Raw genomic sequence first — 22,245 nt, 5'->3', positions numbered from 1 at the left:
CTTTAATATCAGTCCTTCCAATGAATATTCAGGATTGATTTCCTTTAGGATTGACTGGTGTGATCTCCTTGCAGTCCAAGGGATTCTCAAGAGTCTTCTCCAACACCACAGTTCAAAAATATCAATTCTTCGGCACTCAGCTTTCTTTATAGTCCAACTCTCACATCCATACATGACTACTTGAAAAACCATAGCCTTGACTAGATGGACATTTGTTGGCAAAGTAATGTCTCTGCTTTTTAATATGCTATCTAGGTTGGTCATAACTTTCCTTCCAAGGAATAAGCGTCTTTTAATTTCATGGCTGTATTCACCATCTGCAGTGATTTTAGAGCCCAGAAAAAATAAAGTTTGTCACTGTTTCCATTGTTTCCCCATCTATTTGCCATGAAGTGATGGGACCGGATGCCATGATCTTAGTTTTCTGAATGTTGAGCTTTAAGCCAACTTTTTCACTCTCCTCTTTCACGTTCATCAAGAGGCTCTTTAGTTCTTCTTCACTTTCTGCCATAAGGGTGGTGTCATCTGCATATCTGAGGTTATTGATATTTCTCCTGGCAATCTTGATTCCAGCTTGTGCTTCATCCAGCCCAGCATTTCTCATGATGTACTCTAAATATAAAATTAAAAGTTAGTTGCTCAGTCAGGTTCAACTCTTGCAATCCCATGGACTGTAGCCCACCAGGCTCCTCTGTCCATGGGATTCTCTAGGCAAGAATACTGGAGTGGGTTGCCGTTTCCTTCTCCAGGGGATCTTCCCAACCCAGGGATCAAACCCAAGTCTCGTGCACTGCAGGCAGATTCTTTACTGTCTGAGCCACCAGGTAAGCCCCTTTGCCTCCTTAGGTAAGTTTATTAATAGGTATTTTATTCTTTCTGATGCAATGGTAAATCAAATTGTTTCCTTAATTTCTCTTTCTGATCTTTTGTTGTTAGTGTATAGAAATGCAAGAGATTTCTGTGTCCTGCAACTTTACCAAATTTATTGATTAGCTCTAATATTTTTCTGGTAGCATCTTTAGGATTTTGTAAGTATAGTATCATGTCATCTGCAAACAATGATAGTTTTACTTCCCTTCCAATTTGGATTCCTTTTATTTCTTTTTCTTCTGTGATTGCTGTGGCTAGGACTGTGTTGAATAAAAGTGGCAAGAGTGAACATCCTTGTCTTGTTTCTGATCTTAGAGGAAATGCTTTCACCTTTCCACTGTTGAGAACAATGTTAGCTTTGGGTTTGTCATATATGGCCTTTGTTATGTAGAGGTATGTTCCCTCTGTGCCCACCTTTTGAAGAGGGTTTTATTTTTTAAATCACAGATGGGTGTTGAATTTTGTCAAAAGCTTTTTCTGCATCTTTTGAGATGATCATATGGTTTTTATCCTTCAATTTTTTCATGTGGTGTATCACACTGATTGAAAAGTCTTTGCATCTCTGGGGTAAATCCCACTTGGTCATGGTGTATGGTCCTTTTAATATGTTGTTGGATTCAGTTTGCTAGTATTTTGTTAAAAAGATTTTTGCATCTATGTTCATCAGTGATATTCCCTGTAGTTTTGTTTTCTTGTTTGGTATCTTTGTCTGGTTTTGATATCAGAGTGATGGTGGCCCCATAGAATGATTTTGGAAGTATTCTTTCCTCTGCCATTTTTTGGAATAGTTTCAGCGGGACAGGTGTTAACTCTTCTCTAGATGTTTGCTAGTATTCGCCTGTGAAGCCATCTGGTCCTGGACTTTTGTTTGTTGGAAGTTTATTAATCATGATTTCAATTTCAGTACTTGTGATTGGTCAGTTTTTATATTTTTCTATTTCTTCCTGGTTCAGTCTTGGAAGAGTGTTTCTATTTATGAATTTGTCCATTTCTTCTAGGTTTTCCATTTTATTGGCATTGTAGTAGCCTCTTACGATACTTTGTATTTCTCTGGTGTCAGGGGATATTTTAAGAAAGGGGACCATAAGCAGGGTAGACAGAAACTCTTTTATTCTGTGTCTGTGTCCCAGGTGACCATGGAGGCTGGCGGCCTCCCCCTGGAGCTGTGGCGCATGATCTTGGCCTACCTGCCCCTTCCTGACCTGGGTCGCTGCAGCCTGGTGTGCAGGGCCTGGCGTGAACTGATCCTTAGTCTCGACAGGACTCGCTGGCGGCAGCTGTATCTGGGCTGTGCTGAGTGCCGCCATCCCAACTGGCCCAACCAGCCCGATGTGGAGCCTGAGTCTTGGAGGGAGGCCTTCAAGCAGCATTACCTTGCCTCCAAGACCTGGACCAAGAATGCCGCCGTCTTGGAGACCTCAGTCTGCTTTTCTCTATTTCGCCGGAGGAGGACGCGCCGGACCCTGAGTGTTGGGCCAGGCCATGAGTTTCACAGCCTAGGCAGTGCCCTGGCCATGTCCAGCCTGTTTGACCGAATCCTGCTGTTCCCAGGTCTGCACGAAGAGCAAGGTGAAATCATCCTGAAGGTGCCTGTGGAGATTGTAGGCCACGGGAAGCTGGGCGAAGTGGCCCTGCTGGCCAGCATCGACCAGCAGTGCTCGACCACACGCCTGTGCAACCTTGTCTTCATGCCGGCCTGGTTCTCGCCCTTCATGTTTAAGGTGGGTGTCCACCTCCGATGGACGGCCTCTCCCAGCCTGGCCCTGAGTCTTGGCCTCTTCTTGGTGGGTTTATAACCCCTTTTTTGTTGGAATTGAGAGTTCAGTCATTATTCCTATAACACAGTCCTCTGAGTTCTACACCAGTTGAGAAGGAGGCACGGGGATCAGTAAAGATCAACGTTCTGCTTTGTTCCCTCACTGGAGGTCAAAATTGCCTTGTACTTCTTCCCTTCCAAACTGGACCAACTGGGGCCACAGGTACAGCGGCCAGGTGGGAAAGCCAGGTTCTAGGAGCATGCCGCATGGTGACAGGCAGCATTCCCAGAGGGATGGCCAAAGAGGGGACACTTTGCAGGCCAGTGACCTTCGACACGTTAGCCCCACTCTGGGGAGGGTCAAGGAAGGTCTGGCTTTTGCCAAGAGTGACTGGAGAGAGAGTCAGGAAATATCAAAACAACATATTCCTTCTAGGAACAGAGCAGTTGTTTTCAGAGACAAGCACGGTAGCTTGTTGATAGCTCCTGGCAGAACAGTCTGCAGCTTTTACATTGCTTAGAAACTGATTACAGTGCATGGATTTTGTATCTTTTCAACAAAAATTACACCACCACTATTCTACCAGTAACAACCAGATTATCTGTCAGGTTCATAATGATCTTTATGCCACCGGTCATTTATGATGCACTTACTGGGTGCCAGGCATGTCCTTACAGCATGATTAAGATGGGTAGTGTCAGCTGGCTTTATAGACAAGCAAATGGAGCCTCAGCAAGGGTCTCAGACTTTGTAAGGGACAGAACTAGGGTTCAAAACCTGTAATCATAAGTGACTTTCCATCAGTGGTCTCACAACAAACTTGTAGACAGAGGAGATGTGTCCCCAATTTGCAGATGAAGAACACTGAGTCTCAGAGACACTGAGTAACTTTCTCAAGTGGATAATTAGGTTAGACCTCAAATCCAGGCCTTTGAGCCTAAGCACTTTTGAAATTACATTGTACTGTCTTCCTGGAAGCTTGAAAGGCTGCTTGCTAACATTTCAGAACATTTCAGAAGGACTGATGAGGTCTTCCACTGATGATCTACAGACCCAGAAGAATTGTTCATTTCCACACCCTTCACATTTCATAGACATTTATTCTTGGAGTGAGATGTTCATTTCAGCCTCTGCTTCCCCCTCATCAGTGTAGCCACAGATCTTCGAGGGGTAGGTCTTGGCCGTAGATGTCTTTGTAGCTCACCCCACTTCCTACCTCAGTGCTTGGCATATATTCGTGCTCAGTCCATGATTGTCTTTTAACTAACAACAGGACAAGGGGCCAGAATCACCCTGCCTGAAAAAATGCCAAGGCCAGGATGATTTCACAGCTGTTTTATATGGCTTTTGAGGAGAACCTTGGCAGTGGCTTTGCATCTCTAGAGAGCCAGTGTTTTTCTACAGAGAGGACCAAGCAAGAGAAACTAGACTTAAATTGCATCAAGAAAAAGTTAGCTTAGCCCTAGGGAAGAACGAGATAGGTTGAGGGGAGTTAAGTTCTGGGAAACTCTCAAGGGAGATCACTGCTGGAGAATGTAAAATTGTCCAAGGATTACTGAACGGGATCATGGGACACTCCCTCCTTTTATGGTTCAAATACATCTCATGGAACTTGGTGTGAAATCCAGAAACAGTTCTTCAGAAGTACAGAGCAGCCAGGCCCCACTGTCAGGCCTGCAGAGCTGATGGCTCAAGGAAGTTGCGCTCTGGGGCTCAGCACTCCCCTACCCCAGAGGACTCTGCTCTCCGCGGTGATAATAGCTGGCTTTTATCACATACCATCTTTGTGCCTGGCGCTTTGTTAGCTCATGAGCCCTGTATTGTAGACAGAGAAACTGAGGCTTGGAGAAGTGACATGTCGGCCTGAGGTAACAGCCTTGGGAGAGGCAGAGCTGGGAGCTGGGCCCTGCAGCCAGACTTCAGAGCCCGTGCCCTTTAGCCTCTGTGCTGCCGGCTTTGGCAACACACCTTGTCCGGCTCTTCAGACACGTGGCCTGCTGTTTCCTGCTCTGGTTGTGCACCAGCTTTAGTTCCCACGCAGACTCCCAGCACCTGTGTCGGGGCCTCCCACCGCTGGCACAGCCCCTCCTGGCCACCTTGGCCTCTGTCAGCCCTCCCACTTCATCCAGCTCCATCCTGAGTCCAGACACTAGTCTGGCCTCTGGTGAGCTGCAGTCTGCAAGCTCAGGTAGAGGCTGGCTTGCAGGACTGAGGGTGGATGACAGTGAAGGGAGAGTGCTTTGGAGGGTGAGACCCAGAGAAGTGCCACGTGATGGGACACGGTCTCTGTGTAACTGAAGCGCCACATGGGACCCTCATCCATCAGAGGGCTTGGTAAAGTTGGGCTTGCATCCCAGCCAGCTCCTAGGTCTGTGGAAACTAGAAGCTTCCCCATCATTTCTAATCATCCTTAGAGTGATAGTTTCCTGGTTCACCTCCAGTATTAACTTGTGTCAATTCCATTTCCCCCATCATCTCGTTGAGCTTTCAGCATCTTCCCCCTTCTGCAGGTCACCCCCACACCCTTTATTCTAAGTGCTTCATAAACATTGGTAGGATTTACTTGAGATTTGAGGGGTTGGGGAAGGGCCTTGCTGCAGAGTGAACTTTTCTGCCGTTCTCCATTTCCACTCTTGCCCCGGCCCTTTGGGACTGGAGGGAGAGAAGGGCAGGCAGCTTCCTTCATGCAGAGCAGCTCCCTGTTCCTCCGGGGCTGGCAGACATGCACCCTGGGGGGAAGGGAACGTGACCAGCAGGACAGAAGGCCTCTCGAGGCACCACCCCCTCTGGAGCAGTCAGAGCTCTGACAAGCAAAACAGATCTTATCGCTATTACACCCACTGTCTCTCTCTCTCTCATCCCCCAGACAACTTCAGGTCATGTCCAGTTTGACAACTGCAACTTTGAGAATGGGCACATCCAGGTCCACGGCCCGGGCACCTGCCAAGTGAAGTTTTGCTCCTTCAAGAACACTCATGTCTTTCTGCACAATGTGCCCCTGTGTGTCCTGGAAAACTGTGAATTCGTGGGCAGTGAAAACAACTCGGTGACTGTTGAGGGCCACCCGTCCTCAGAAAACAACTGGGCCTACACGCACCTCTTAGGGCTCATCAGGTCCTCTCCTGGTGTGCTCCCTACCGAGGACTCGGACTCTTTAATGTCCCTTGACCTGGAGAGCAGGGACCAGGCCTGGAGCCCGAGGACCTGTGGCATTGTCATTGAGGGCAGCCAGAGCCCCACCAGCCCAGCCACCGACTCCCCCAGGGCTGGCTCACAGGAGGCGGAGGTGGGCAGCAATGGGGAAAGGGTGGCCCAGACCCCAGACAGCAGCGATGGAGGCCTGAGTCCCAGCGGTGAGGACGAGGACGAGGACCAGCTCACATACAGACTGTCCTACCAAGTGCAGAGCCCACGGCCGGTCCTGGGGGGCTCCTTTTTGGGCCCACCACTGCCCGGAGCCTCCATCCAGCTGCCCAGCTGCCTGGTGCTGAACTCCCTGCAGCAGGAGCTGCAGAAGGACAGGGAGGCCATGGCACTGGCCAACTCCGTGCAGGGCTGCCTCATCCGCAAGTGCCTCTTCCGGGACGGCAAGGGAGGTGTCTTTGTTTGCTCTTACGGCCGAGCCAAGATGGAAGGAAACATCTTCCGGAACCTGACTTACGCGGTGCGGTGTATACATAATAGCAAGGTGCTGTCATAGGCTTACTGAGCAGACCCATGAGGCCTCACTGGGTCACCAGGAACATGATTTTTGAGTGGTGAGAGGGCTTCAGTGGTTGTTTGCAGGAGGGCTTGGATGGAGCTAGTCTGTATTTTTTAAAAAGTCATCATCTCTTAAGCTTATAATGCACACTTGCCCCATGTCCATCGTCTGACTTGAATGAGGCAGAGCTGTGAGGAGTCTCTGGTATCCCCATTCATCCTTAGTCTTGGGTAGGTGATGTGTCCATGGGTTTACCTCCTGCACTAGGAGGGGAATTCTAACCCTCAAGACCAAAACATTTTCCTCCCACATCCCCGAGGGATAAAGGGTTTATTGTTTTTCTGTCTTCCACCACCCCCCATGAGAGCCACAGGGTTTGCAGCTCTTCACCCAGCTGCTTAAAGCTTGTTCTCTGGAAAATTAGGGGAGAAATCCAATTTCCAAAGTGACTGTTCTTTCCGGCCAAGTGCCCAACAGGAAGGAGGCATCTCTGGCCTCTTGTCCGGCCCTCAGCCTTTCTCCATGAGCACCTGGCATCTGTGGAGAAATGAACAGATGCAGCTACTCCCGGGGTGTCTGTGCTCGCACTGATTCACACTTGACTTTTAACAAGTTGTGAAAACAGTTAGCCAAACTCTACTTTCTGGCCAGCATGGCACCTGTGTCTTTTCAAACAAGCAGGTACTCCTGTCTCGTGTCCTTGAGGTGCCTTTTTCCCTTAGATTCCAGGCTCGTTGGTGGTCCTGCAACCTCAGCTCTCATGGATTCAGAGATTCTTCTTGTGGGAGCAATAGTCTTTCTAACTTTCTCCATCATAAGCAGAAAGCATCTCCTTGAAATTGTACTTCCATTATACTTTACCTCTCCCAGGATTTAACTCTAATGTAATATATTATTTACTGTTAGTACACAATTTACCTTCACATAATATATTTTATTATTAATACACAGTTTTTTAAAATAGATATTTTTAATTTTTTATATAATTATTAAATATAAAAAGTGTAAGTGGCAGTACATCCTCTCAATAAGCTGTGTGTTGGATTATGGTATCTTGTTTTAAAGAGGCTTCCTTATCCCCATACCAACATTTCTAACTGTCTCTTAGTTTGGAATTCCAGTGGGTTTTCCACCCCAAGATAATACATTAAGAGAGATGCAGAGTGGGCAAGAATGGGTATTTGTCTTACAAGTGAAAAGCCAAAGGGAAGGTGGGCAAGGAGCGCCTGAGTTATCTTACCCTCTAGCACTTCCTTAGGCAAGTGAAGTCCAACAGAAGTGCCTATGGAATTGGCACTTGGTTCCATTTAAAGTAGCTGTGCCCTCAGACCTCTGGGGAACTCTTCATGTGGAGTTAGCAGTCTGCCTAATCCCATCTCATCTAAGCATCCCTTCTATCCTGCTCCGAGGCTGTGGATGTGGAGCCCAGGGCCAAGCTTCCATCCATGGTTTAGTTGGTACAGAGGCTGCAGGACCAGACCGGGAAGGGCATCGAGATGCTCCCTCCTTGTGAGCACATAGCGAGAGCAACTGAGCTGGCGTCGGGCAGATCTGCACAGACCAGACAGGAAGGAGGAAACTCAGGTGCCTCCTGAGCAGGTTTTAAAAAATAACCTTTGTGAGAGAAAATGAATGGCTGTTTCTTCTCTGCCTAGATCATCATGCTCAGGAACCACATTCACCACTGCAGAGCATCGGGCATCTTTCTTCGCTTGGAGGGTGGAGGCCTGATCGCTGGCAACAACATCTGCCACAACGCAGAGGCCGGTGTGGACATCCGAAAGAAGTCCAACCCTCTCATTCTGGTACTTCCTCCATCTGGTGCCCCTTTCAGGGTGGCTCATAGTTCTCAGAAACCTTTTCTAGGATGTCTAAGCAAATGCTACCATTTTGAATTCCTGTTGCTTCCTGCTTGCAAGTTGTTCCTGTCCTTTCCTCTGTGTGTCCTTGTGACTCTGGTCTCTTCCTCCGTGTGTTGAAGGTGACTTTGGATAAATCACATCCCTGAAGTCTCCCCCAGCAAGGGTGAGGACCCAGCAGACAGGGAAGTTCACAGGGCCTTCCTTCCTGCAGCCCTGATATGCTCTTGTGGGTTTTGAGTTCAGTAAGAATAAAGATATGGTGTCTGCCCTGAAAAACACTTGGTTACCCTGGTGAGTCTGCCAAATCCTTCAGGGGAAAATCTGGAAACCAATAAGAATAGGAGCTCCTGCAGCAGGAAACACTTTAAAGCAAACTTGAACTTTGTTTTTATGAAATAGTTTTGGAAAAGAAATAGCTTGCTTCTTGGTTTAAATATATGATTGTATTTAGGCTGTAAATTAGCCGAGTGGAAACAATTATAATTTATTATAACCTAAGATTTTAATCAGTATGCAAAAGGCAACAGAAAAGCTAGGTTTCAGATCCAGCTCAGCCACAAATGTACTGTATGACCCTGGGCCTCTTTCCCCGTTTGCACAGAGGAGTTTGGCAGAAATACCTCCGAGGGTCCTTGTAGCTCGTATACCTTCTGGTGGCCTCCTGCCTCATGGGAAACCTAAGCTCCCTGGGGCTACACCTTCCACAGTCCCCCTCCCTTCCCTGGGTGGTCCCTCAGGCCTGTGCTTAGTCAATGTTCCCATGTATTGGGGCTCCGCCCCTGGGGCCTTGGGGTAATGTGGCCTCGATGATGATCATGCTCTTTGGAGGCTCAGAAATTTTTGGAGGACTCTTCAGAGGCTCAGAAATTTTCAGTACTGTGCATTGCAGATGAAGGCAAGAGCCCTCAGCATTAAGTGTCAGGATGTAACTGTTAATACATCTCAAGTCTGGGCAGGATAGGCTCCTCTCTTGGGAGTCTATCTGACAGGTATCCTGGGTGCACCTGTGCAGAAAGGGCAGGGCCACGCCTGGTCCATTCACTTTGTTTTGTGCTTGGGATCCCGCAGCGACGTGTTTTCCTCTGCTGATGCATCCTGGCCCTGCCGTGGGGCAGCACTGAACCCCCTGCTGCTCACTGGCATGTCTGATCTGCCTTCTGTGGTGTCTCCTGTTAACCTGCAGTGTAACCAGATCCACCACGGCCTTCGTTCTGGCATTGTTGTCCTTGGCAATGGGAAAGGCGTCATCCGGAACAATCAAATTTTTTCAAACAAGGAGGCTGGCATTTATATCCTGTACCACGGAAATCCAGTCGTGAGGTATGTATGTGCCTCTGTACTCAGACCATCCTGCTCACCCTTGGTCCCTTTCTTCCTCTTTCATCTCTGGTTCCCTGCTTCCTGTCTTTGCTTCATTTGAAACCATTTTTGTTTACTAAAGCAACTGTATACATGCAAGCAGAGAAGAGACAGACTTCATCCACAATCCCACCTCAGTAACACAGCTTTCTGTGTTATATTATCTGTGTTCTCTGCTTTTGTGTCTATGTTCCCTTCCAGTTCATTATGTGGGGCCATTCTATTCATCAAGCATTATTGGGCACTTCTAATAATGATAACAAAGGTAAACCAGGCAGACTCTGCTCCCTTGGAGCTTACTCTAGTCTGGAGGAGGACATGTGTGTCCAGAAATAATGCTAAGATAGGAATGGCATAGAGATTTCAACTCACTTGACAACTCTCATCAGTTGCTAGTGGCTACCTGGGATGCTGTATTAAGATTGGAGGCTACATCTGACCTCAGCGTGGAAGCATGCCGTGATCCGTCCCTGGTGTAAGCTGTAGGTAGTGGGGCTGTGGATCTGCCGTCCCACCCATCATGTGGTGCAGGCTGTGATAAATGCTATCAAAGTGGTACCGAGAGGGGAATTATTCTGATGAGGGGGCTGTGGGGGGCCTCATTTGGGAGCTGGCATTGGGGTTAGACTTTGAAATACGGGTAGGGCTTGGCCTCTCGTGGAGCTGGGGAGTAGACATTCCTAGAGAAGGAAGTGGTGTGTGCAGAGGCAGCCGAACACAGCAGAGTCAGGGAGCACACAGTCCCCTGGGGCTTGAGAAAAAGTCTCACACAAGTTGTGACATTGCTGTAAAACATCTCAAGTTGGGACTGTCCCAGATCATCTTGGGTCCTGTGGTCACTGCAGCCTGAGTGTTTATAGTCCGGTGGCAGTCCATCTCTGCCAGGCAGTGTGCTCCAAAGCCTTGGGCCAGATGAGGAAGGCCTTATGTAGTCCAGTGGGAAAGGTGGAGTTTATTCTGTCTAGGTAAGGGGGGGATCATTAAAGGTTTTGAGTGGAAGACTCACATGTTATGTCTGTGCTTTACAAAAATAACTGGAATTACTGTGCAGCAAATATATTCTGAGAGTTTTTCCCTGCATTATCCTGTGTGTACTTTTCCATGTTGTTGCAGGATCTTATATTTATCACTTTGGTCAGTTTCAGAACATTCCATTGTTTTGATACTCCCTCATTTTTGAACCAGTCCTATTAATCTTAGGCTTCTATTTTTTCACTATTGTAGGCAGCTTGTTTTTGTTTGTTGTTTAGTCACTAAGTCATGTCTGACTCTTTTGCGACCCCATGGACTGTAGCCCACCAGGCTCCTCTGTCCATGGGATTTCCCAGGCAAGAATACTGGAGTGGGTTGCCATTTCCTTCTCCAGCAGGCAGCTTACTAAAAACAATTAGTGATCACATGATTATGGAGCTGTTTTCCCATCTTTTACATTACTGCCTTAAGAGTATGGGTTTGCATGTGTGCATATTATTCATTAAACACACATTTAGGTGTTTACTCCATATAAGGGGGTTAGCAGTATAAAGGGTGTATGAACAGTCTCTGCTCTGTGGAGTGTTTGGTGTCATTCTGCAGATGAGGGCTGTAAGGGAAGGACTCACCAAAGTGAGCACTTTTATAGGTCTTCACACAGGTGCAGAAGGAAACCAGTCATGATTGCAGCTGAGTCAGGACAGGGCACGTGGAGCGCTGACATTTGAGCAGTGCTCAGATGGTAAAGAATCTGCCTGCAATGCAGGAGACCCAGGTTCAATCCCTAGGTCAGAAGATGCCCTGGGAATGGCAACCCACTCCAGTATTCTTGCCTGGAAAATTCCATGGACAGAGGAGCCTGGCAGGCTACAGTCCGTGGGGTTGCAAAGAGTTGGATGTGACTAAGCGATTAACACTTTACTTTTACTGAAGGGAAAAGTAGGATTTTATGGCCTCAGAAAGGCATTACAAGCCTGGGGCAGTGAAATTTGAAGTATGACTTGGGAAAGTGGTGGGAAAAGTGTGGTATGTCTGGGCATAAGGTCAGCCTACAAAGTGGGGTTGATGCTGGAGTATGGAGGAACTCGAATACCACATGTGGTAGGTAGAATAATGGCCCCCCAAATCTATCCATTTTCTAATCCTTGGATCCTGTGCATAGACTGTCTACAAGTCAGAAGATGTGAGTCACATCTGCAGAGACTTTGCAGATGTGATTCAGTTAAGGGTGCTGAGGTGGGGAGAGTACACTGGGTGATCCAGGTGGGCCCATTATAATCACAGGGTTCTTAAAAGAGGGAAGTAGGAGAGTCAGAGAAGGAAATATGTCAATAGAGGCAAAGCCAGAGGAATGAGGCCGCAGACCAGGAAGCATGGGCCGCCTCTAGGAGCTGGAAAGGTCAGAAACAGATCCTTTCCGAGGCTCCAGAAAAAGGGCAAGTCTACTGGCACCTTGATTTAGCCCTGTCAGACCCGTTTTGGACTTATGACCTCCTAAACTGGAAGATAATAAATTCGTGTTGTTCTAAACTACTAAGTTTGTGGTAATTACTTACTGCAGCCATATACCCAAAACTTGTGGGTGCCGGGGAGCTGTTGAAGGGTTTCGAACAAGGAATATTACAACCAGATCAGTGTCTTGGCTTTTTTTGTTGTTGTTGTTATTTCATTTTTGGCTTTTTAAAACAGTCACTTTGAGGGAATTCTCTGGTGATCCAGTGGTTAGGACTCCATGCTCTTACTGCTGAAGGCCTTTGTTCCCCCTGGTTGGGGAACAAAGATCCCACAAACCAAAAGCCTACCCCTCCAAAAGAAATTCTGGGTTTAGATGTAAACTACTGTATACAGGATGAATGAAAAACAAGGTCCTACTGTACAGCACAGGGAACTATATTCAATATCCTATTCTGTGATAAACTATCATGGAAAATAAAATGAAAAAGAATGTCTATATGTGTAAGTAAGTCACTTTGCTGTACAGCAGAGACTGGCACATTATAAATCAAATATACTTCAATAAAAAGTATTTTTTAATAAAACAGTCGCTTTGAGAGAATTAGGTTGTGCTTTTTTCCTTTATGTTTCTTTGTGATGGAGGACATAGATTTGTGGGAGGTCCCTGAATTTCAAGCTCCCTGATGTGACCTCAATAAGGCAAGCCATTGAGCATATTTTTTTGCTGGTAATAGTTATATAACCTATGGTTTTTTGTTTTGTATTTTTTTGCCTTGGCTGCAAGGATGCACAGGACTCAAACTGTGTTAATATCCCACCCTTGGTTCTTGGAACAATGCTCTGTCCCCTTTTCCTCATGTTTTCTGATGTCTCTTTTACCTTTGTTCTGCCTACCCTATATACACACACATACATGTTTCTCCAAGTGGCCGTGGATTCTTTCTGAAAGTAAGTGAGATTTGTGTTAAAAGTATAACACTCATGCATTTGCTTCCATGGCGCAGCTCTCAGAAATATGAATGAGCCCAGGGACTGCATCTGACCCTGAATTCTAGAAGCCCAGAGTAGCCATCAGTTTATTGAATTATAATCACATCAAAATATCTGAGTAAAAACATAAGGATGTTTTTTAACAGACAATTTCACTTATTCAACTCCAAATGCATAATGTAGGTACAGTTGGCATTTGGCTTCCCCACAAGGAAGTATGGGCTTCCCTGCTGGTGGCTATGTGGTAAAGAATCTGTCTGCCAAGCAGGAGACGTGGGTTCGATCTGTGGGTCAAGAAGATTCCACTGGAGAAGGAAATGGCAACCCACTCCACTATTCTTGCCTGGGAAATCCCTGGACAAAGGAGCCTGGCAGGTCACAGTCTATGGGATCACAAAAGAGTCAGACACGACTCAGCAACTAAACAATAATAACATGTGGTAAACGCTTTGGACCCTGCCCTACAGTTGGGAAGACTTATCAGCCAACTCATGATCAGTGAGGTTCTGTGAAAGGAGCCAGGCCCTGTGTCAGGTTCTGAACAGCTAGTTGTATATCTGGATCTAAATCCCTTGGCTGCATGGTAGGAAGTAGGAGCGCACCTCCTAAGAGAGGGGGCAGGTGCTCCTCCAGCATAGAAGGTGATCACAGTATTCCTGTTAGTAAAAATACCAAACAGCAAATGTGTATTCTCCAGAAATAACCCAGTTCTGCCAGTATCTGTGTGGCTGTGTATTTACAGGCAGGAACCCAGAGTTGAGAGACCGGAGCAGTGCAGGTCCTTTAACACACTCAGGTGTCTTATTCTAGGGAACTCATTCTTGAAGACTTTCCATGGCAGTAGGGCCATGTGTGTCTCTTGAGTCAGGAGCGTGCTTTCTTAGATCTTCCGTTATGCCAAGTGAGATAAGTCAGTGAAAGAAATACTGTATGATATCGCTTATGGAGTCTAAAAAATACAACAAACTAGTGAGTATAATAAAAAAGCAGAGTCAGGTAGAGAACAAACTAGCGGTCACCAGTTGGGAGAGGGAAGCAGAGGGGCAGTCTAGGGGTAGGTGATTAATAGGTATAAAAGGAATAAAGTATTACGTATAGAATAAGCTACAAGGATATATTGTGCAACATCAGGAATATAGTCAATATTTTATAATATCTGTAAATGGAGTATAACCTTTTAAAAATTGTGAATTACTGTGTTGTACACCTTCAAATCATATAATACTGTACAACAACGATAATACAAATAAAACAGTGCTTGAGTGTGGCTAACAGTCCAAAGAGGCTGCAGAGACAGGGGTATCTGTTTCTATGGCATAGTTGCAGGTGGTTTGGGGCAGCAGTAACTGACAATTGCTTTCTGCCTGGCTTCTGGGCCTCAAAGAGGTGCTCCATATCCCAGTGGACCTGAGCCATCTGGGAAGCCCACGCAGAAGGGTCGGCACCTTGGATGGGCATTGTCTTTGATGCATGATGTTAGTCGGGTCTCACCTTTTGTCTTCTCCTTTCATTCTAGCCGGAACCACATTTTCAAGGGCCACGCAGCCGGCATCGCTGTGAACGAGAATGGTAGAGGCCTCATCACAGGTAGGCATGAGACTGCCTGGAGCTGTAGCCATCCAGGCAACCACAACCCAGCCAATGTCCCCAGCTTCCCACCCACCCAGTCCGTTTCCTGGACAGTCTGGCCTCCTGATGGTGACCAGTGCTCAGGGACGCGGGCTCCATGCCCTGGCCGTGCTCACCAGGCAGGGAGGTCGTGTCCTTTCTTTGCCAGGCCTGGTGCTTACAGGATCGGAGTGGGTGGCTCACAGAACACTGTCAGAAATATTCACACCACACGAACTGAACCCCTTCTCTGGGCTCTATAGGCTTGTTGCTGCTCTGGCAGTCCATCCCCATTCCCCCTCTGCCTGGCCAACACCTGTCATTGTCTGAGCCTCAGCCCGATTGTCTCTTCCTGGGGGAAGCCTGCCCTGACCTCCCATTATACATCCACTCACTCAGTCCACCAAGTAGCGCTACTCTGTAGGACACTGTACTTAATTTCTTATGATCCATTTAATGACAGCCTCCTTTGCTGTGTTCTGTAAGGCAAGAATCATGTCCATCTGGTACGTCAGTGTAGCCTCAGCACAGAGCATAGCCATACCTAGAACATTAAAGAGATCCAGTAAATATTGGGCCAGTAACTCCTCTTGACTGAATCCTGCCTTTCTCATTAGACATTTTTTGAGCACACAGTGTATGCAGGAGCTAGGGATACAGTAGTGAAGAAAACAGACGATTTCTGCTGTCAGGAACAGACATTTTAGGAGGGAAAAATAACAAAAGCATGTATTTTTTTTTAAAGAAGAGTCATCTCTGAGGGTGATATATATTTTTGTTTTTTTGGCCACACCTCACAGCTTCAGGATCTTAGTTCCCCAATCAGGGATGAAACTCTGGTCCTGGCAGTGAAAGTGCCAAGTCCTAACCATTTGGCTGCCAGGGAATTTCCTCTACAGATAATTAAAATAAGGTGATAGACAAAGTGTGTGGGTATTTAGGATTGTGTGGTCAGTGCAGGCCTTCCAAAAAAATGACATGTAAACCAGAAACTGGAGGATGGGAAGGAACTCAGGAAAGAACCAGGATTCCAAATGGGGCCACCTGTGGGAACAGACTTGGCAGGCCTGAGGATCACAGAGGTTGCTCATTTGATTGCAGTGTGGTTAGCAAGGGGCAAGGAGTTTGAGATGGGGTCCCAGAGGCAGGCAGAAGCTGGTCACACAGGGTCTCCTAAACCATTACAGTCCTGTCACAAGAGGCTGAGAGTCTGCCCCATCCTGGTGCTGCGGCAGCAGTGTCCCAGGACACCCCTTCTCACTGGTGGCCCTTCAGCCCGCCCCCTCCCAGAGACATGGTGGAGGGGAGAGGAGGGCCGTGGTCAGTCCAGAACTGAGGCTGAGAAGGACAGGCTCGCACCTCCCCAGGGCTGTAAGGAGTGGCTGGATTCTGCGTCAGTGCTCCCGAGGACAGTCCCCCAGAACAGACAGCCCTGCCTGGCCTTGGTCTGGGGACTCTAAAGCCAGTCTGTTCTTAGTTATCAGTCCTCCAGGCCGCTAGATACAGGGGGTTCTGGGGATACAGGAAACCACAAGGCAGACACAAACCTTGCTCTTGGGGAAAGCAGACAGCAGGCAAGTCCTTGGAAAGTCACACAGCAGACAAGATTCTGGGTGCTGACTCCTGGCAGGGGCAGGCCTCAGCATCCTTGTCCGGACGTGTTTTCTGTCAGCTGTTCAAGTCCTCATGCCAGCGCTGTAGGTGGCCTGTGACCCTCTTTTCCACCTCTTTCCATAGAAAATGTCATCCGAGAGAATCAGTGGGGAGGTGTGGACATCCGCCGAGGAGGGGTCCCCATCCTCAGGAGCAACCTCATCTGCTTTGGCTACTCGGATGGTGTGGTTGTGGGGGATGAAGGCAAAGGCCTGCTAGAAGGAAACACCATCTACGGTGAGAGCCGCTCTCCTTGGGGACAGGTTTGGGGGCCAGTGCAGCCTGGAGGCAGGAGGCCCAGGTTCCATCTCCAACTTGTAAGTCCTGAGAGAGTCACTGCCTTTCCCTGGGCCTCCAGTACCTCATTTTAAATACCAGCCTCTATCTCAGGTCACAGCCCCTCTCAGAAGGCATGAGCCTTTCATAAATCACCTTCTAATCCAGGTTGACCCCATGGGGTCAGCAAAGCAGAGAGCTTTAATCCCCACTTAAAACAGCCAAGGGCAGGAGTGGATCTTGTGTAAGGACAGGGCCATCTAATTTCTGATACATGAGCATCTAACCCCTCTTACTCTTTCTTTTGATCCAGAAAACTAACAATATAATGGAGAAATAGGATAATCATAGAAAGAAAACTGTTCTCTTTCATTCTGTGACCTTGGGCCACACCTCAGTCTCTCTGGACTGCATCTCTAATAATAATAATAGCTAACCTACATTCAGGTCCTGGACTCTTACTAGGCCCTTTCTGTGCATTATCGTATTTAATCTTCAGGACCCCTTCTGAGGTTGGTACAGTTAGTAACCCCATTTTAAAGATGAGGGAACTGAGGCACAGAGAAGTTTAGTAACCTGCTCAGGGTCACACAGGTAGGGAGTGGTAGGGCTGCACTCAAACCCTGCATTTCTGGGCAGGGTGTGGTTGGGCTGGATGAGTTCTGAGGGCCCTTCGAGCACTGTCACCATGGGCTCATGTGTTTCCGATCTGGAAGTGGGGCCTTGGCAGTTCCCAGAGCTCTTTTACACCCCGTGGAGTGACGGTAGTTGTGAGATTAACCTGACTGTTACTACCCTTTGTGTGAAGGAGAATCCTTGTATGAAGGAGAAGTCTGCAGCAGCCAAGCCCTAAAGTGACTCGTTCAAGGCCATTTACCAATCAGTGGCCAAGTCTCCCAGGCCAGTGCCTTTTTGATTCCCTGCCTGGGGAGATACTGGGTGCTGCCTCGCCTGTTGGCAGCATTAATGACCAGCTCCTTTCACTGTTACAGCTAATAAGGGCTGTGGTGTGTGGATGATGGCGTCCAGCCTGCCCCACGTCACCAGCAACCATGTCAGCTACAATGGCCTGTATGGAGTGGCAGTGTTCAGCCAGAAGGATGGCTCTGGAGAATTCCCTGGAGGCCACGGAGCCCAGGAGAACTTCAGCGAGGATGGGGATGCCATCCTGTGGGAGATGGAGCTGGAGAAGGACGACGACCCGCTGCGCCGGCCCATCACCATAGCTCTGGTCGAGTCCAACAGTGTTAACCACAACGGAGGTGAGCACCCCTCCCCATGGCCCCGCTGCAAGGTCTCCCATGCTCAGCCCGCCCTGAGACCCTTCAGCCTCATCAGCCACTCACCTGGCATCCCCACCCCCTGCACTTCAATCCATTCTCCTCTTCTCCCACCACCACCCTCGCCTTTCTCTTGCCCGAAATTCCCTTTCTCCCATCCACACGTCCCAAACAACTAGGACCTCAGAGCCCTCCCCCGCCACCCTTCCCTCCTTCCACCTGGGCCCTCAGCCCCACCGGCACTGTTAGGGGGGCTGAGACTGTATTCGTTTCTGGGGCTGTTTCATCAATTCTGACAGGCAGTGAACTTGAGGCAAGGAACTGAATCCCACTCCTGTTGGTGCCCCCTGCCCCTTGGCACCAGTCCCACACCTGGCATATACATTTCAGTCAATTCTGAGACATATTTTTCGTATTTTTTTCACATCTCTGATGAGATGCGTCTTACAGTTGATGGCATATCATGGTTTAAGTGGCAGTGATTTTTCTTTCTTAGACTTCCCTGGTGGCTCAGATGGTAAAACGGCTGCCTACAATGCTGGAGACCCAGGTTCAGTCCCTGGGTTGGGAAGATCTCCTGGAGAAGGAAATGGCAACCCACTCCAGTATTCTTGTCTGGAAAATCCCCTGGACAGAGGAGCGTGGTAGGCTACAGTGCATGGGGTTGCAAGTCCATGGGGTCGCAAAGAGCCGGACACGACTGAGCGGTTTCACTTTCTATTTCTTAGAGTTACAGAAAGTAAGAATATTTAAAATCCATGTTATCTTAAACTTGATAAAAATGGATGGTAGGTGTTTGATGTTTATTGAATGGGAAAAAAAAATTGTTGTAGAATTCATCCAACTCTACAGCTCCCACACCTGGCTGTTTATGAGAATCACTCTGGGGAATGGTGGAGGAAGGCTTGTTAAAGGAGGCCCCTGGGCCCTGAGTAAGCTCATCACCCTGGGAGTGGCAGAGGCAGGGAGATGGGGAGCCAGTGGCCCCAGCCCACTTACCTACCTGCAAAATGAGGGTTCCCTCTCCGTGGCCATGCTGTCCAGTTCGACAAGCAAAGCCACGTAAATTCAAAACACTTTATTTTTGCGGTTCTCAACCAAGCCAAGAGAAGCAACAGGCAGGTGGCACCAAAATATTCAGACCTGCAGGGCTTACAGCCCAGACTGCTCCCACAAGATTCCATGGTCATCACCCTCCCTCAGCCTCCTCCCTCTGCTGCCCGAGCCTCCTGCTCCTGGGGGGGTGCAGTGGACGTCACCACTGGGCGTCCTTCTCACCCCAGGTCCGCCTGCCGTGCTGCCCCTTCCTGACCACGTTCTGCAGTTCTCAGCCTGCTGATCTTGTGCTTTTTTCCCCCTGTGGTATCTGTAAGAAATTTCTTAATTCTTAAGAAATAAGAAAATTTCCCCAAACAATAGGGAGGCAGATGCTAGCTCAGAATGGGAAGCAGAACAAAAGCAACAGAACTTTCACTCAGGTGAGTCTGTCTGTCCAGAGGCAGGATGGGCAGCCTTGATCAGGTAGTGAGCGCCCCGTCCCAGGAGGTACAGATGGCAGTAGGGGGAGGCAACTGTGGGAGGCAATCCAGCGCAGGATGAGCGCCTGGGCCAGAGGACCAGCTGAGTCTTGGGCACCTCTTCACAGCATGTCTCCCTCCCCCTCACTGAGCACTTGGCTCAGAAGGAACAGAGTTTCCTTGCTGGTCCTAGGTTTCCTCCTGCTCTGTCATCCATCTGGGAAGCTGCAGTCCCCAGGGCTGGTTCTCCCTCTCCTCCCCACCTCCTCTCCTGCGTGCACAATTCTGGGAAGGCTTTTCCTCTGGGTCTGGTTAGCAGTGACCCTGGGGCCACCCTGTGCTTCCTCTCCCCCCACAGCCTCAGGACTCTACATCCAGAGCAGTGAGGCACTGCACGTTGTAACCAACGTGATCCACGCCAACAGAGTCAGGGGCATCACCGTGGCCCAAAGCAGTCAGCTCACCCGTGTGGCCAACAACAGCATCTCCTGCAATCGCCAGAGTGGGGTCAAGATCGAGGCCCAGTGCAAGGTGGAGCTCCGGGGCAATGGTATCTATGACAACAGAGGCCACGGCATCATCACCAAGGGTGACAGCACCATCATGGAAAATGACATCATTGGCAACCGGGGCAGTGGGCTGCAGCTGCTGCCCATGTCTGACACAAAGGTGTGTGTGTGTGTGTGTGTCTGTGTGTGACATGCATGCCTACACCAGTCCTAGGAGAGCCATGTGTGTGTGTGTGATGTGCATACCTAGCCAGTCCTAGGGGAGCTCTCGTGCCCTCTCTGCTGACAAACAAAACCATAAACCCTCAGCACTCTGCAAGGGTGCCACCTAAACCCTGCCTGCAAGATACAGGGGGCACTTCACACAGGAGGGGTACTGGCAGGAAACTGGGGTGGGGGTGCCCCCTGGGGTATCTTCATGGTCTTCAGGTTAAGATCAGGGCTATTTAAACTTTCTTCTAGAGGAATAATCTCACTCAGGACCTGGATTGCAGTGGGTGCTTAATGAGAAATCTTGCCCTGGGGCCTTGCAACACTGTCCTGTTACCCAGAGTAGCCTTCTCCCCATTGGCTGTCACTGTCTTCTGGAAGCCCTCCCTGACCCCCCAGGCTGTGGGAGGTGCCCATTTTTTTGACTTCTAAGGTGTTTGTGCCTACCCCTGCCTCACAGGGCACTTCGCTCAGTGCTGTGTCTGTTCCTTCACCTGTTTTTTTTCTGCACAGGACCTTGAGCTCCGAGCTCCACTTTTATGCAAAGCACTGAGTTGGGTGCTAGGGTTTCACTGTTGAGCCAAGCAGACCCAGTCCCTGCCCTTGTGAAATTACAGTCCCAGAGCCTCTTTTTGGCTTTGTGGCTTCGTGAGTCCCTGACTTCAGCAAGGAGTAAAGAACTCCTTGGCTCTGCATCCAAGCACTGTGGGAAGGCAGAGGAGGGCTCACTGTCACCTCAGTTGGGTCATCAATGGCCCTTGCTTCTGGCACGACCTCCTCAGTCTGAGGGGCCTTTTCACATTGTTCCTTCTTCCTGGAACAACTCTCCCCTGCTCTATGCCTGAGAAACTCCTACAACTTATCCATCACTTTTTCCAGGAAGCCTTCTCTGGTTCTCTGGCTGACCTCGACAGCCTTTCCATGAGCTCCCTTGGCTCAGTGCTGACCTACCTAGCATGCTTGTACCCCTCAGTTTTATAATTGGTGATTCATTCACCTGGCTCCCCAGCAGTCCCTGAGGTGTGACAAGCTCTGGCTGCCTCTCCCAGGTAATAAAGAACCGAATCCATTCATTCCGGGCCTCCGGCGTTGCAGTACAGGGCCACGCCAAGGCCCTGGTGCAGGAGAACACCATCTTCCAGGGAAGGACCAACAAGACCATCTTCCAGCAGAGTTCAAACAACCAAGAATGCGTTATACAGAACAACAGGTTCTTGGTCTTCAAGAAGTAAGTGCATGGGGTGCCTAAACCAATCTTCTAGAACCACAGCGAGGTCACTGGGGAAGCCAGGCCCAGTGACTGTGGCAACCCTCGCTCCCTAGTCATGCCAGCTTTCAGCTCTGGTCAGATAAAGGCCTGTGCTTGGCCTTTGTGTTGGGCCTGGGCAGAGGACCTGAGCCTGACTCCCTTGGAGGGAATAAGCTTTCAACGAGTCAGGGGTATGTGGTTTCAAATCTCACCTCTGCCAGTTACTGGCTATGTGACCTTGGGCAATTTACTCAGCATCTCTGAACCTTAGTAAAATCCACTTAATAATGTCCATAGCATCAACTTCAGATAAAATAAGGTCCTGTGACCTAGTAGCATATCTGAGGTATCACATGAGTGTCTATTGCTATGGCCGCTGTTGCCCCTTGAACAAATACACCCAGGCTTTTACTCACCCCTCAGTAGCCAGCCTCTGACACTGCCCACAGCTTGCCAGCCCTGCTTGTAATATTATCATAAAAATACAAGACAATGTTGCTGTTTTAAGCAGTTTAGGATTTAATATGTATTAGAGGTGATTCCTTGTAACTTAGGTCAGAAAGTCCTGATCAAACCATCACTATCATTTGATTTTCCCCAACCCTTCATAACCTACACAAAAGCTTAAGAGATTGGAAATCCATCAGTTTCTGCCCTCCGTAGATTTGCATTTTCCAGAATGTCATCTAAAGAAATAATATAGTGTGTAGTCTTTCGAGCCTAGCTTTTCAGACTTAGCCCAGTGTATCCCGGATTCCCCTGTGGTGTCACATCTGTCATTCATTCTTTTTGTCACTGAATGGACACACCACTTGGTTTATCTGTTCATCAGCTGAGGAATATTTCGGTTCAGTTCAGTTCAGTCGCTCAGTCGTGTCTGACTCTCCGCGACCCCATGAATCACAGCACGCCAGGCCTCCCTGTCCATCACCAACTCCCGGAGTTCACTCAAACTCATGTGAGGAATATTTAGGT

The 22,245-nt window shown here is 48.5% G+C and overlaps 1 protein-coding gene and 1 long non-coding RNA gene across 5 annotated transcripts in view; one reads left to right on the top strand and one right to left on the bottom strand.

Annotated features, from left to right (window-relative positions):
* FBXO10 (F-box protein 10) overlaps positions 1–22,245 on the top strand; it is a 44,732-nt gene that overhangs the window by 20,039 nt on the left and 2,448 nt on the right. The window contains exons 3-11 of one of the 4 annotated variants that reach the window (XM_055427071.2): positions 2,001–2,591; positions 5,494–6,315; positions 7,986–8,135; positions 9,376–9,512; positions 14,485–14,555; positions 16,314–16,466; positions 17,498–17,767; positions 19,661–19,971; positions 21,071–21,249. In XM_055427071.2, the coding sequence (XP_055283046.2) occupies positions 2,007–2,591; positions 5,494–6,315; positions 7,986–8,135; positions 9,376–9,512; positions 14,485–14,555; positions 16,314–16,466; positions 17,498–17,767; positions 19,661–19,971; positions 21,071–21,249 (2,678 nt within the window). In that variant the 5' untranslated portion in view covers positions 2,001–2,006. The remainder of the gene's footprint in view (positions 1–2,000; positions 2,592–5,493; positions 6,316–7,985; positions 8,136–9,375; positions 9,513–14,484; positions 14,556–16,313; positions 16,467–17,497; positions 17,768–19,660; positions 19,972–21,070; positions 21,250–22,245) is intronic. The other 3 variants (XM_055427072.2, XM_088837983.1, XM_088837984.1) reach the window with 3 other exon arrangements.
* LOC129556829 (uncharacterized) lies at positions 11,407–16,319 on the bottom strand. The gene is made up of 3 exons (XR_008686101.2): positions 16,124–16,319; positions 14,972–15,120; positions 11,407–14,522 (listed from the first exon to the last, which is right to left on the bottom strand). It is a non-coding gene; the product is annotated as an uncharacterized LOC129556829 (long non-coding RNA).

This window comes from Moschus berezovskii, chromosome 7 (genome assembly GCF_049115385.1).
Source record: "Moschus berezovskii isolate FMDL1 chromosome 7, NW_MosBer_1.0, whole genome shotgun sequence".
Taxonomy (NCBI): Eukaryota; Metazoa; Chordata; class Mammalia; order Artiodactyla; family Moschidae; genus Moschus; species Moschus berezovskii.
This window is presented reverse-complemented; position numbering and strand designations above follow the sequence as displayed.